This window comes from Setaria italica, chromosome IX (assembly GCF_000263155.2).
Source record: "Setaria italica strain Yugu1 chromosome IX, Setaria_italica_v2.0, whole genome shotgun sequence".
Taxonomy (NCBI): domain Eukaryota; kingdom Viridiplantae; phylum Streptophyta; class Magnoliopsida; order Poales; family Poaceae; genus Setaria; species Setaria italica.
The window spans coordinates 45,221,865-45,234,610 of NC_028458.1; the positions used below are offsets into that span (position 1 = coordinate 45,221,865).

At 51.4% G+C, this 12,746-nt stretch overlaps 1 protein-coding gene across 1 annotated transcript; it reads left to right on the forward strand.

Moving 5' to 3' along the window:
- Positions 1–4,203: 4,203 nt before the first annotated feature.
- Positions 4,204–8,227, forward strand: LOC101765973 (probable polyamine transporter At3g13620). Its single transcript, XM_004986902.4, has 2 exons — positions 4,204–5,510; positions 7,461–8,227. The coding sequence occupies exons 1-2, from the start codon at positions 4,625–4,627 to the stop codon at positions 8,048–8,050; spliced, it is 1,476 nt and encodes a 491-aa protein (XP_004986959.1). The 5' UTR covers positions 4,204–4,624; the 3' UTR covers positions 8,051–8,227.
- The last annotated feature ends 4,519 nt before the right edge of the window (positions 8,228–12,746 follow it).

The following is a 12,746-nucleotide window of genomic DNA, read 5'->3' on the forward strand; positions in this document are numbered from 1 at the left end:
AACCTTTTTTTTGTAATCACGTGTTTCATATTCGCTTTGCCTGCAGTTACAAAACCCAGGCGCCTTGCTTTCTCACTCGCTTTTCATTTTTAACGGAAAAGCTCATTTTGAGCAATAGAAATAATAAGAGTTTGGTTCCGGATCATGTGGGGGTCCCCAAACATAACCAAATGGCAGTACAACCGAGTTGGCTCCTCGATTATTAAAAAATTGCATCTCAAACCCTCCGTCCCAAATTAGTAATTAGTATTCATTTTGAGGTTTCTAGTTAGGTAGCTTTTGCTATGCACCTAGATATATATTATATCTAGATATGTAACAAAAGCTATGTACTAAGAAAAATTCAAATTAGTATTCGTTTTGAGTTTCTAGGTACGTAGCTTTTGCTATGCACCTAGATATATATTATGTCTATTACGTAGCAAAATCTATATAAAAAAAATTAAAACGAATAGTAATTTGGGACGGGGGGAGTAACAAAGAAACTAAGGGCGTGTTTGGATCCTTAGGATAAAGTTTAGCCCTTGTTATATCGAAATCGGATGCTAATTAGAAGGACTAAACATGAGCTAATTATAAAACCAATTGCAGAAGTCATGGGCTAATTCGCGAGACGAATCTATTAAGCCTAATTAATCCATCATTAGTAAATGGTTACTGTAACACCACATTATCAAATCATGGACGGCTTAATAGATTCGTCTTGCGAATTAGCATCCATTTGTGAAATTAGTTTTATAATTAGCTTATATTTAATACTCTTAATTAGTACCAAACAGGCCTAACGTAGACAACGTTGAAGGAACGTCACGTCACCAATTGATCCTTGCAACCTGCTAGAACGAATATTATTATATCGCCTCACGCGGAAGCACATGCCATACTGAAAAAAGACACTGGATTAGCTGTAATACGCTAGGCGCAATGGTTCAAGGCAGAGCATGAGCATTGCATTGGCTAATTTGGTTTGGTTTTAACACGGCCTGTATATGCTCGTTTTGGAGTACTTTTGAAATCCAAGGGATGAAGGGAACCATTGCAGGCGGAGAGCCAATGTGAATGAAAGGAAGCCTGATGTTGAAAGGTTGCATATTTCTGATCTTATTACAGACAGCAACGTTGATGGGTCCACCGCGCCTGAAAATTGCATGAGAGGACAAAACCGTCGCAAAATGACAACAGTCATGTTTGACCATTATATTATACTCAGCATTAGGATCATATGCCTGTGTTGCTACGGGCAAAATAAAAACTGAATTACACTATATCATACAAAATTGAGGAAAGGAAGTGTTGAAAGGTTGCATATTTCTGATCTTATTACAGACAGCAACGTTGATGTGTCCACCGCGCCTGAAAATTGCATGAGAGGACAAAACGGTCGCAATATGACAACAGTCATGTTTGACCATTATATTATACTCGGATCATATGCCTGTGTGTTGCTACGAGCAAAATAAAAACTGAATTACACTATATCATACAAAATTGAGGAATATACAACTCATTTTTCAACCTAAAAGTTCCAAATTATACAACTTGACATATAGTATTTTTTACATTGCCCAGAAAAAGAAGGAAAAAAGAATGATGTCAGCATATCACAGCTTCACTTGCTTTACATTCAAATTCAAAGAAACAGAAGTATAAGTGTTCACTTTGTAGACATAAATTTGCAACATCACTCTTGGAGCGCAGCCTAGCTTCTATTGTTCTTGATGCCGCCCGCGAGCGCAAGGACATCCAACATGGGTTGACGATGGTGCCACCGTGTCGTACGGTGAGCAGCATTAGTTCGAGAGAAATTAGGACTTCATGTAAAATTCATTGTAAATATGTGATAAAACTTTAGTAATGCTTGAAAATACATCAGGAATACGTGGAAATACATCAAAAATGCATTAAAACAATCAAATTCCCTGAAATAAAATGGAAAAGCCCATGAATAGTAGAGGGCCGAGATAACTTCGGCTCGGCCCTCGAAGCCAAAACGGCCCAAAAGACCACCCCGGGCCCAGCTTCCTTTTCCTTTCCCCCGTCGGCCCGAACAACGTGCAGGCCCAACAAAAATTGGCACGAAGCGATCTAACAGCTCGGTCCAGCTTTCCTCCCTAGTCCCCGTAGATCTTGGGCGCCCATTAGATGGGATGGTTGCCGTCCGCCCCGCCGGATCAAAACCCTGAAGCCAGCCGCACCCCTAACCCTAGGTCATTTCCCCCTCCGGGTTTCTCGCGTGAGGGAGGGGAAAGTCGGCGGCGGGCGATGGCGGGCGGTTGCCGCGCCACCACAGGCCCTCTCGCGGGGCTTGCGTGCGGCTTCGGCCGTGTGCAGCTCCATCGAGGGTCTCCACGGTGGTGTCGTGACGGCGCATGGCGCGTGCGGCAGTGCTCGCGGCTTGGCCGCGGCGGCGCCTGACCACGTTGATGGAAAGATCCGCACGGCGCACGCGCGATGCGCCAAGGCTCATGTGCAGCCAGCGAAATTTCATCAGAAATACACGAAAGTGCTGCTATCTTTCATCGATTTGGGATATCAGGTTCGGAATTATGGTGATTTGGGGATTTCACTGTTCTTGGTTTCCATTTGGGATTTCCTTGAGGTTTCTTCAATTCGATTTGATCTCCCCTCCTTCTGCATGATGGCTGAAAGTTTATGCACGTGATTCAATGACTTGTTATGGGTTTTGCATTGATCTCGTGCGAGTAGAGGTAGATTAACCCTAACAGTGGCATAGGGTATCATTTAACATGAGTGATGGCATCAATTTAGGCCTAACCCGATTCAAGAAAAATCAACTTTGACATGAGATTGCATCTATCCGCGTCTAATTGACCACGTAAGCACTATGACGTAGAACAATTTAGGTGTAAAACATGATTAATTAGCACTGCTAGAGATCTAATCTAGGGTTCTAGGCATGATCTAGGGTGATTAGGCTTACTTGGTTCTGGTGCAGAGGTAAACTAGTTGAGCTGATCTTCTTGACGTCGCCGGCGTGGGGTTGGAGGCGACGGTGGCCCCGGCCTGGGGTTGGAGATGATGGCGACGACAGGGTGGGATTGGAGGCGACGACGGAACCGGTGTGGATGCTGGAGAAGACAACGCCCGGTTGTAGTAGACAACAACGCCGGGTTGTAGGCGAATGCGGCGCCAGCGGGGTTGGTGGAGAGGGCGCTGCCGAATGAGACGATGGCACCGGTGCGTAGGAGACAACGGCGCTGGGGCGTAGGAGACGGCGGAGCGGGGTGGATACGATGGTGGCGCGGGGTGGAGGCGATGTCATGGTTGAGGCGATGGTTGCGCGGGGTCGATGGCGGAGCGGGGTGGATACGATGGTGGTCAGGGTGGAGGCGATGTCGTGGTCAAGGCGATGGTGGCGCGGGGTCGATGACGGAGGCGATGCGGCAGTGGCTAATATCTTTGTGAGGTGATGAGGGGAGGGCGCATAGGGTTCGATCGGAGGTCCTGAGATTGAGGCACGATCCTCGTAGGAGGCAAGGGATGTCTCGGAGGGGGTCGATTGGATCAATGGCATAGGTGAGATTAGCGCGAACACGTTTGCAGGAATAGAGGGGCGCTGATCGATCGGGGGTGGACCGACGGACCAAAAGGCGACGTACGACGTTTTTACTTGGTTTTGCTTTTTTTAGCTGTAGAGAAGAGAAGAGACGAGAGGCATGTTTGGAACTCAAAGACTACTGCTGGTAATGATGGGGAGAACATCTCAGGTTGTCATGCTTCATTGGTAGCAAAAACTATTGGGTTCTATGTTTTTGAAAAACAAATAAAACTGCTAAAGTTACAGGTTCCTCTACCAAGATTCAGATAATTGGCCGCACTTTGCGTGATATGGAGTACTAGTACTTCTGCATGGGCAAATTTAACCCTGGTAAAGAAATTCAGCCGGCAGCTGGTTAATGGAACACCATTTTTCCATCTTATAAAAGCAAGTGTATCTGTGTATGTTGGCAAAGCTGTTCCACGTACTTCGTGATCTGCCCTTTTTTAGACTTTATAAAAGATTCTGTTACCAGTCAAGCGATGATCCTGATTGCACGCTGCAGAGTCAACTGTACTAGGCGATATGATACGCGCGGGCATTTTTTTTTTCTAATTCATTTTGGCAACTCACAAATATCCCAAATCGGCACCCGGGCCTTATGAAATCGCTGCTCGATCGGTCGATCCCACACCACGTGCTCGCGCAGTCCGCACGAACATCCAGTTGGTCCTGGCGGAGGATCAGAACAGAATCCCGAGTCCTGGGCAACTTCCAGCGGAGAGGGGAATCCCATCTTCTCCGCCTGGCCTGCAACTGGAATGGGAAGCGAATTCACAGACTTGACAGATGGCAGGTGTACTGGTGCCCGCCGCCGCACCAACCGCGCGGGCGCGGCGCAGCCTTTCCGGGAGTAGTTGTTGGCGCCAGTGGGGATCGGATGGAGAACGCAACGCGCCACAGCTACAAGAAGGCGGCCGCGGCCGGGACACCAAACTGAGGTCACACCACCACACCAACCCCCCCGACTCCGCGCGCGTATCCATCCCATCCATCTTCCATCCCCCACGGTTTTAGTTGCTGCCCCGAGTCTCCCTCGCCTCTACGATCGGCGGCGGCGGCAGCATGGCCCGCGAGGCCCACTTCGGCGGGGACGACGCGGCGGCAGCGGCGGCGGCCAAGGACAAGAACGCCGAAGCCGACGCCGGCGCCGCGTCGGCGGCCACGGCCGCGCCGGGCGGTGGGCACAAGAAGCTGTCCCTGGTGCCGCTCATCTTCCTCATCTTCTTCGAGGTGGCGGGTGGCCCCTACGGCGCGGAGCCCGCGGTGCAGTCGGCGGGCCCGCTCTACGCGCTGCTGGGCTTCCTCGTCTTCCCCTTCATCTGGGCCATCCCGGAGGCGCTCGTCACCGCCGAGCTCTCCACCGCCATGCCGGGCAACGGGGGGTTCGTCCTCTGGGCCGACCGCGCCTTCGGCCCCTTCTCGGGCTCCCTCATGGGCACCTGGAAGTACGTGTCCGGGGCCATCAACGGCGCCGCCTTCCCGGCCCTCTGCGCCGACTACCTCGCCCGTGTCGTGCCCGCCGTCTCCGGAGGCGGGCCCCGGACCGCCACCATCGTCGCCTTCAACGTCGCGCTCACGGTGGTCAACTACACGGGGCTCACTGTCGTGGGGTGGTCCGCCGTCGGGCTGGGCGTCGCGTCGCTCTCGCCGTTCCTGCTCATGTCCGGCGTCGCGCTGCCCAAGATCCGGCCCCGGCGGTGGGGCGGCGTGGCGCCCGAGAAGGACTGGAAGCTCTTCTTCAACACGCTCTTCTGGAACCTCAACTACTGGGACAGCGTCAGCACCATGGCCGGCGAGGTGGAGCGCCCCGGGAAGACGCTGCCCAAGGCGCTCGTCTCCGCCGTCGCCATGACATCGCTCGGGTACCTGCTGCCGCTCATGGCCGCCACGGGCGCCATCGACGTCGCGCCGGAGGACTGGGGGAACGGATTCTTCGCGGACGCCGCAGGTGCGTGGGTTATTCGATCTAACCAACACAACTCCGTTTTTTACAACTAGCACTTGCAGCCGCCATCGGCCGAATCCTGTTCGCGCGTGGCCTGCAAACGACGCGCCGCCATCCTGATCGCGTCGTTGCATTGCCCAATTGCCGGGCATCCCAGCGATACAACAATATCTTTGATTCTTTCTCTATCTACTCCTTGAGCTTGATGTGTTGGTCTAGTTGCCATGACACGTCACGTGATTAGTCGGCATTGGCGGGCAGAGAGAGTCAAATGATACTGCTGTCATCGTGCACGCCGTGTACTTATTTATAGAGCCCCGCCGTGGGATGCTTTGGAAGGGCGCGGCTTCGTGCTCCAGCGGTAACTGCCAGGTCGATGGTGTGTCGGCTCAAGGAAGAAGGCGGCCTCAGCGTCGTCGACATTGAAGTGCAGAACACCTGCCTCCTCCTCAAGATGATGGATAAGCTCCACCAGGGCGACGACAACCCCTGGGCCAATTGGGTCCGGTTCCGGTACACGCCAAAACGCGCGACGCGCCTCACGTCTTGTTGGCAGACGTCCAGCGCCTCCTGCCCGTCTACAGAGGGATCACCACCGTTGTCCTTAGCAGTGGCGAGATGACCTCCTTCTGGCACGACAACTAGACCTCGCTTGGCTCCCTCGCCCGAGCGCTGCAGGTCCTATTCTCCAATTGCCTCGCGCCCAACATCACTGTTGCCGCCGCCTTCGCCACCTGCAGCCTCGCCTTGCCAATGCGTGCGTGCCTCTGCCGTGGCTGGCGAGGAGCTTGCGGGCCTCGCCGCCCGGCTGAGCAGCCTACGCCTTGGCGCCGCCCCGGATGCCCGTCGCCTCGCCTGGGGGAGCGAGGACCGGGTGCGTTCCGGCGCCGTTTACTCCATGCTGAAGTGGACGGGGTGCACGGTGCCGCACTCCAACATCAATTGGGGAAACTTTGCCCCCATCAAGGTTCGGATCTTCTTTTGGATCTTCCGGCAGGGGAACACGCGTACGCGTGACTTTCTCCACCGCCACGATGCCATGGGCAGCTCCACCTGCCCCTTCTGCACCGCCACTAAGGATGCCGCCCACCTCTTCTTCAATTACCCCCGCATTGCTCGCTTATGGCGAGCGGCGTGCCCCCACGCCTCTGTCACCTATCTTGCCGGGGCACTCCAAATGCTGCCACTCCCGCTAGGAGCGCTCCTCCACACCGGCACACTCCTGCTCTTGTGGGTGATTTGAAAAGGCCGCAACAGGATGATCTTTGACTCCGTCGACCAGCCCGTCTCCGTCATCGCCCAAGCTGCCCAAGCTGCCAAGGAGCACATCAACCTTTGGCTTGCGCCCCCCCTCGCCTCGACACCCTTCCACTTGAGTCCTGGTGCTTTGACCTCTGTGTAATATAACACCTACACTCCCTGCATCCCCCGTTGCTCCTTAAATCCTTAAAAAAAGTTTAGTATTAATTTATCATCTCGGAGGAATATCTTGAGCTGGAAGGGGTCCGCACTTCTGATTGCCTGCTAGGCATGGGAGATGGGACCACGATATAGTATATCTTTCAGAGTTTCAGGCTAAAATTGGCAATGGGGCACGGGGCACCTACCTGGAGAATTTCGGGTTTGGGAGTTTCTTCTTCTCGATGAGCGTTTGGGAGTGTCTGCTTGAATTTAAGCACAGTTTGAAATTAGCTAAAAACCTTGCATAGAATCTGGGCATTGTGAAAGTTTTTGCACAAGTAGCGCAACCGACTATGACTGAAGCTCCATGGCTAGATATAACTTGCAAGCTGCCTAGGCGTAAATTACAATTTAGCAGTCCAAACAGGCATCCTATATCCACCATGTACAGTTTCATCTTTCAGTCAGTCACTGACTCAATTTTACTACGATTTACCTGGCAATGATTGCTGCAAAACTCACTCACTGGCTGCAATGTATACCAAAATGCAGGCATGATCGCGGGCAGGTGGCTCAAGTACTGGATCGAGGTGGGCGCGGTGCTGTCCTCCATCGGCCTCTACTCGGCGACGCTGAGCAGCGCGGCGTTCCAGCTGCTGGGCATGGCGGACCTTGGCCTCCTCCCGTCCGCCTTCGCGACGCGCGCCCCGGTCTTCAACACGCCCTGGGTCAGCATCGTGACCACCAGCGCCATCACCCTGGGCATGTCCTTCTTCAGCTTCAACAACATCGTGGCCGCCGCAAACTTCCTCTACAGCCTCGGCATGCTCCTTGAGTTCGCCGCCTTCATCTGGCTCCGCATCAAGCGGCCGGACCTGTCCCGGCCGTACCGCGTGCCGGCCCGCCTCCCCGGCGCCGTGGCGCTGTGCCTCGTGCCGTCGGCGTTCCTCGTCTTCGTCATGGCCATCGCCGGCTGGAAGGTGTACGCCATCAGCGCCGCGTTCACGGCCGCCGGGGTCGGGGTGTACTACCTCATGCGGTTCTGCAAGGAACGGGGGTGCCTCAGGTTCAGCGACGGTGGCGACGAGGGGGCGGCGGCGGCGTACCACCAGCGCCAGGGCAGCAGGAACGGTGATGTCTGACGACATCATCAATCGTACTGACATCTACACCCTGTTCTTTTTTGGTGCCTGCAGCTCGATCCGGCGTTGCTGCGATGTGTAATGATTGTACTGGGGTCGTGCTCGTGCAAAAATGCATAGGAATTTCCGGATCTGTAGCAAGGTCTTTTCAGGGTTTGGCTGGCTGGCATTGCTGACCGGATGAGTGTTTCTTGCTCGAGTGGTTTTCCTCGTTGCTGCAGAAAGTGTAAAGGCACTTCAAGTGTCTGTGACTCCAGAGATGGACAGATAGTAGGACGATTGGGCCGCCGTGCTTGACGCAACACAGCAACAGGGCAGGTCACGCATCAGCATGCCGAAGGCGTGGCGGATGGCATGTCGTGGTGGAGATGCTTGCTGATCATAGCGCAGTTGGGAGTACTGGACGCCACCATTTGCCCTGTCCCTCGTGAGGCAACAACATTCTCAAATGAGCAGGATAGTTATAGTTCCGGTAAATCTCGACACTTGGGAGGCAGAAAAATCTTGCTCAGCTACAAAAATTATTACATTAGTGAACACTAGTTTTTGCCATTAAATCAAAGAAAAAAATGAGTTTAGCCTCCCTAACAAGCTACTCCGTCCGTTCCAATTGTTTTAACTTTTCTAGATGCATATAAATTTTGTTATGTATATAGACTTAATATATTAATATATATCTAGGTGCATAGTAAAAATCATGTATCTAAAAAAGCCAAAACGATATATAATTTTGATATTTTTTGTTACACTTTGCCCCCTCTGGCTTCGCCCGCTATTCGACTCTCAGTGCTTGTTTTATGCCGGTGTTTGTTTTGATGGTTGTGTTGCTACGGCATCCACTACATGGGTATTGGGTAGTTTTTTTTATATATATTTGCTTTTCCTTTCGGTGTTGGCTACCTTGAAAATAAATGCAAAATAGTATATCAACGTCTCCGTACCGCATCAAAAAATACAGCATGAAACAGCGGCGGAACTGACGGGGCGACGGGAACCATGACCTCCCCAACAAAGAAAAAATTTTCTACAGCCCCTTGTCAATTGTCAGTCTATGGATCTGTTGACGCCGGATTTCGTCATCAGTAAATCGGCGTCAAAGAGGAAAGAAATCGAAGGAATACAGATGGGAATCGGTCAAAAGGTGCTACAGTGTGGAATCGGTCAAGTGGCTTTTTCTTCGCTTCCGGTTCCCAATCGGCAGCCCTTTGCTGATAAGAAATCGGCCGATCAGGAAGGTGGACTAAGGTGGGCCTGTATGGGTTTGGAAAGGCGGAAGGATAAGGTGGGGTTCAGCCCACGAAGCGTGGGGTTATTAGTTTAGCACGGATTGTGCTTGTAGATATTTGTTTTCTGTTTGAATTAGAGATAGAGTTCTAGTCGGTTAAGAAGATTATTTGTACGGGGCTATAAATAGCTACCTTTGTAAATCTGTAAGGACAACAATCAATCAATACAACAAGTTACTTTATTCTTCGTACTTACTGTCAAGCAGGCGACTTCGCCATTACTTTTCCTTCTCACGAGTTCGTGCGGGTTGGCAGGGCTGCATCATCTTGATCTCCGGCCGATTCTGTAAGTTCCGTTTGTCGAGTAACATCTAAGCTTTAACTTCTGGCGCATCGCTGTCGTTTCGCTTAGATTTATTCATCAGTTATCGATATCGATTAGATTCATAGGTTTCTACCTGTTTTTCTAGTTTTTATCATCAGTTATCCTGCTAGGAATCGGTAGTATCGGCTTTCGTTGCTTTCTGTAGTCAGATCCATTCGTTGCCGATTAGATCTTTTCCTAGTACTGTTTTCATAAGCTTTGTACCGGTTGCTTCAGTATTTGTTTGTTTACGAAGCTACAGGGATCGTGCTGTCTTATAGCCGATTTCATCATCACAGTAAATCGGCCGATCTGCCGATAAGCTATCTCGATCGGAAACTTAGCCGATCGTGGTTACTGAATTTAACACGTGTTATTCCTTGCCAATCAACAGGTCAGATTGGCTGGCACGCCGCGCGAACCGCACCGGGGCATTCACCCGAACAGGAGCTAAGCAGATTCTCCCGGGTCGTGTGTCGGTCGCTGGGGTTCGGTTGACCGATTTCTAGCGCCAACACACTTTTGGCACGCCCGGTGGGACCATTACAACCGCTGTCATGTCGAAAGCTGCTGAAGTTTCCGAAGATAACGTCATCGAAGTGACGGAAGCAGATCTAAAGGACGACCAAAGGGAAGATCTGAATCAGTATTTGGAGCAAGTCCGGAAAACCTGCTTGAAATCCTTCAGTCGTTCCAGGAGCGGGGAAACTGTTAAAAAATCTCCTTTCACTACTCCTCGCCAGATCACGATTTCAGAAGATTCGGACAAGATGTCCGATATGATTCAGCAATCTCTTCATCACGCCTTCATCAACCAATCCTCGGTACTTTCAAACATGGTACACAATGCTGTTGTCAACTCCTTCGCCGGGGGTATACCACAGGGATACAGGGGACCTACGTATTTTCAGCCGATTCCACCAAATCAGGCTTATCAGGCTTCTCAGCCGATCCAATCCTCCGTCGGAGGGATCGGTGCCTCTATGTCATCAACTCCTTTGGGATACGGAGGAGTCGGTGCCTCTACGTCATCAACTCCTTTGGGATACGGAGGAGTCGGTGCCTCTACGTCATCAACTCCTTTGGGATACGGAGGAGTCGGTGCCTCTACGTCATCAACTCCTTTGGGATACGGAGGAGTCGGTGCCTCTACGTCGTCAACTCCTTTGGGATACGGCTCCGTCCAGCCGTCCACTACACCACTCCCTCCAGTCATCCCTTTACCCTGGGGGGCACCTTTAAACACGACCGGTTTGAATCAATCGGTCAGCCAAGGGAATCCTCTGTTCCAGACACCTTCCCAAACGGCCACTCGGCCGATCATACCACCATACCAACCTATCTCTCCGGAGGTCAACAAGACGTCAGAACTCATGCTATATGATGAAACGAGTGGTGCCTACAAGCAGCCGTCCTTTACTACACCGCCGGCTTATACTCAGATACCACCTTTTCACCAATCCCCTTTTATTCAACCTCCGATTTATCAACACGTGCCGATTCCGCCGCCAGCTATTCCTCAGCAACAACCAGATTGGGCGGCGCAAATCGCGGAAGTGATGCAAGAACAATTCGGCTTGAAGCCGAAGGTTCAAACTTATACTTACAGAACACCATACCCATCTACATATGACTTGTTGCCGTTTCCCCATCGGTACAAAGTCCCGGATTTTACTAAATTTTCCGGAATGGATGATACTTCTACCATAGAACATGTGAATAGATTCATCATCCAATGCGGCGAAGCAGCTACGCAAGATGCCCTGCGGGTACGGTTGTTCTCGTCATCTTTGTCTGGATCGGCTTTCCAGTGGTTCACCACTTTACCACCAAACTCGATTATCACATGGGCCGATCTAGAGAGGCAATTTCACAAGTACTTCTATGCTGGAGTCCACGAAATGAAGTTGTCCGATTTGACTAGCCTCCGGCAACGAAGTGATGAGCCGATACCCTCGTACATACAGAGGTTTCGGGAAATCAGAAACAAGTGCTACTCCTTGGCTCTAACTGATGCACAGTTGGCCGATATAGCCTTCCAAGGCCTACTGCCACACATCAAGGAGAAATATGCGTCACAAGAGTTCGAGAGCCTAAGCCAGATTGTCCACCGATTGTCCGGACAAGAAGTGCGTCCATTTGACCCAAGGAGGAATTTCCAAAAGAAAGTAGCATTCCTGGAAGAAGTAGAGGATGAAGAAGACGTCGAAATCGGACTTGCAGAGTGGATTAAGGGAAAGAAGCCAATATCATGCCCATTCGGCAAAAAAGAGCCGGAAGCATTCGGTTTCGATACCACTAAAGCTGACAAAATATTTGACCTTCTACTCCAGGAAGGACAGATTAAACTCTCACCTTACCACACGATTCCCTCTGCCGAGCAGTTGAAGAAGATGAAGTATTGCAAATGGCACAATGCCACGTCGCATGATACCAATGAGTGCAAAATCTTCAGACAACAAATACAGTCGGCCATTGAACAGGGCAGACTCAAGTTTGAAGTGCCGGCAAAACCGGCCAAACCAATGAAGATTGATCAGCATCCGTTTCCTACCAACATGGTGGATACGGGTAAGAATCCCCTCCAAACGAAGGTGCTGACATCCGAATCGGCAAAAAAGAGTGGCGCTGTCGATCCCAGGAATCAAGTCACGTCTGAAGACATCAAGGGGAAGCGACGGATGGAGGCCGATGACGATGAGCCAGAAGGACCACGCATCACCTCCCAGTTCCTGCTCCAAAAATACCAGCGCCAACATGAACGATCAAGGTCCCGAGAGGAAGCAATACGTCGGCACGAGGAACATTGGGGATGCCCATTCTTCATCCACTGTTGGGAAAATAACCTCAGACTTCCATCAGCTGATACGTGCCCAGAGTGCAACGGCCCCTATCGAAACAATCGGCCGTTCACAAGGTCTCGCTCTAGAGACGGAAGGCCAGAACCGATCAGCAGGAATCGGCGAATTTCAGATGATCAACGCCTTTCCATGCGTGATCGGCTGGGGGGCAGAAGCGACCGATATGATCGGTCAGAAGGAAGAGGCCATGATAGGCAGGGGGGCAGAAACGATCACCACGATCAATCAAGTAGCAAAACCAGCGT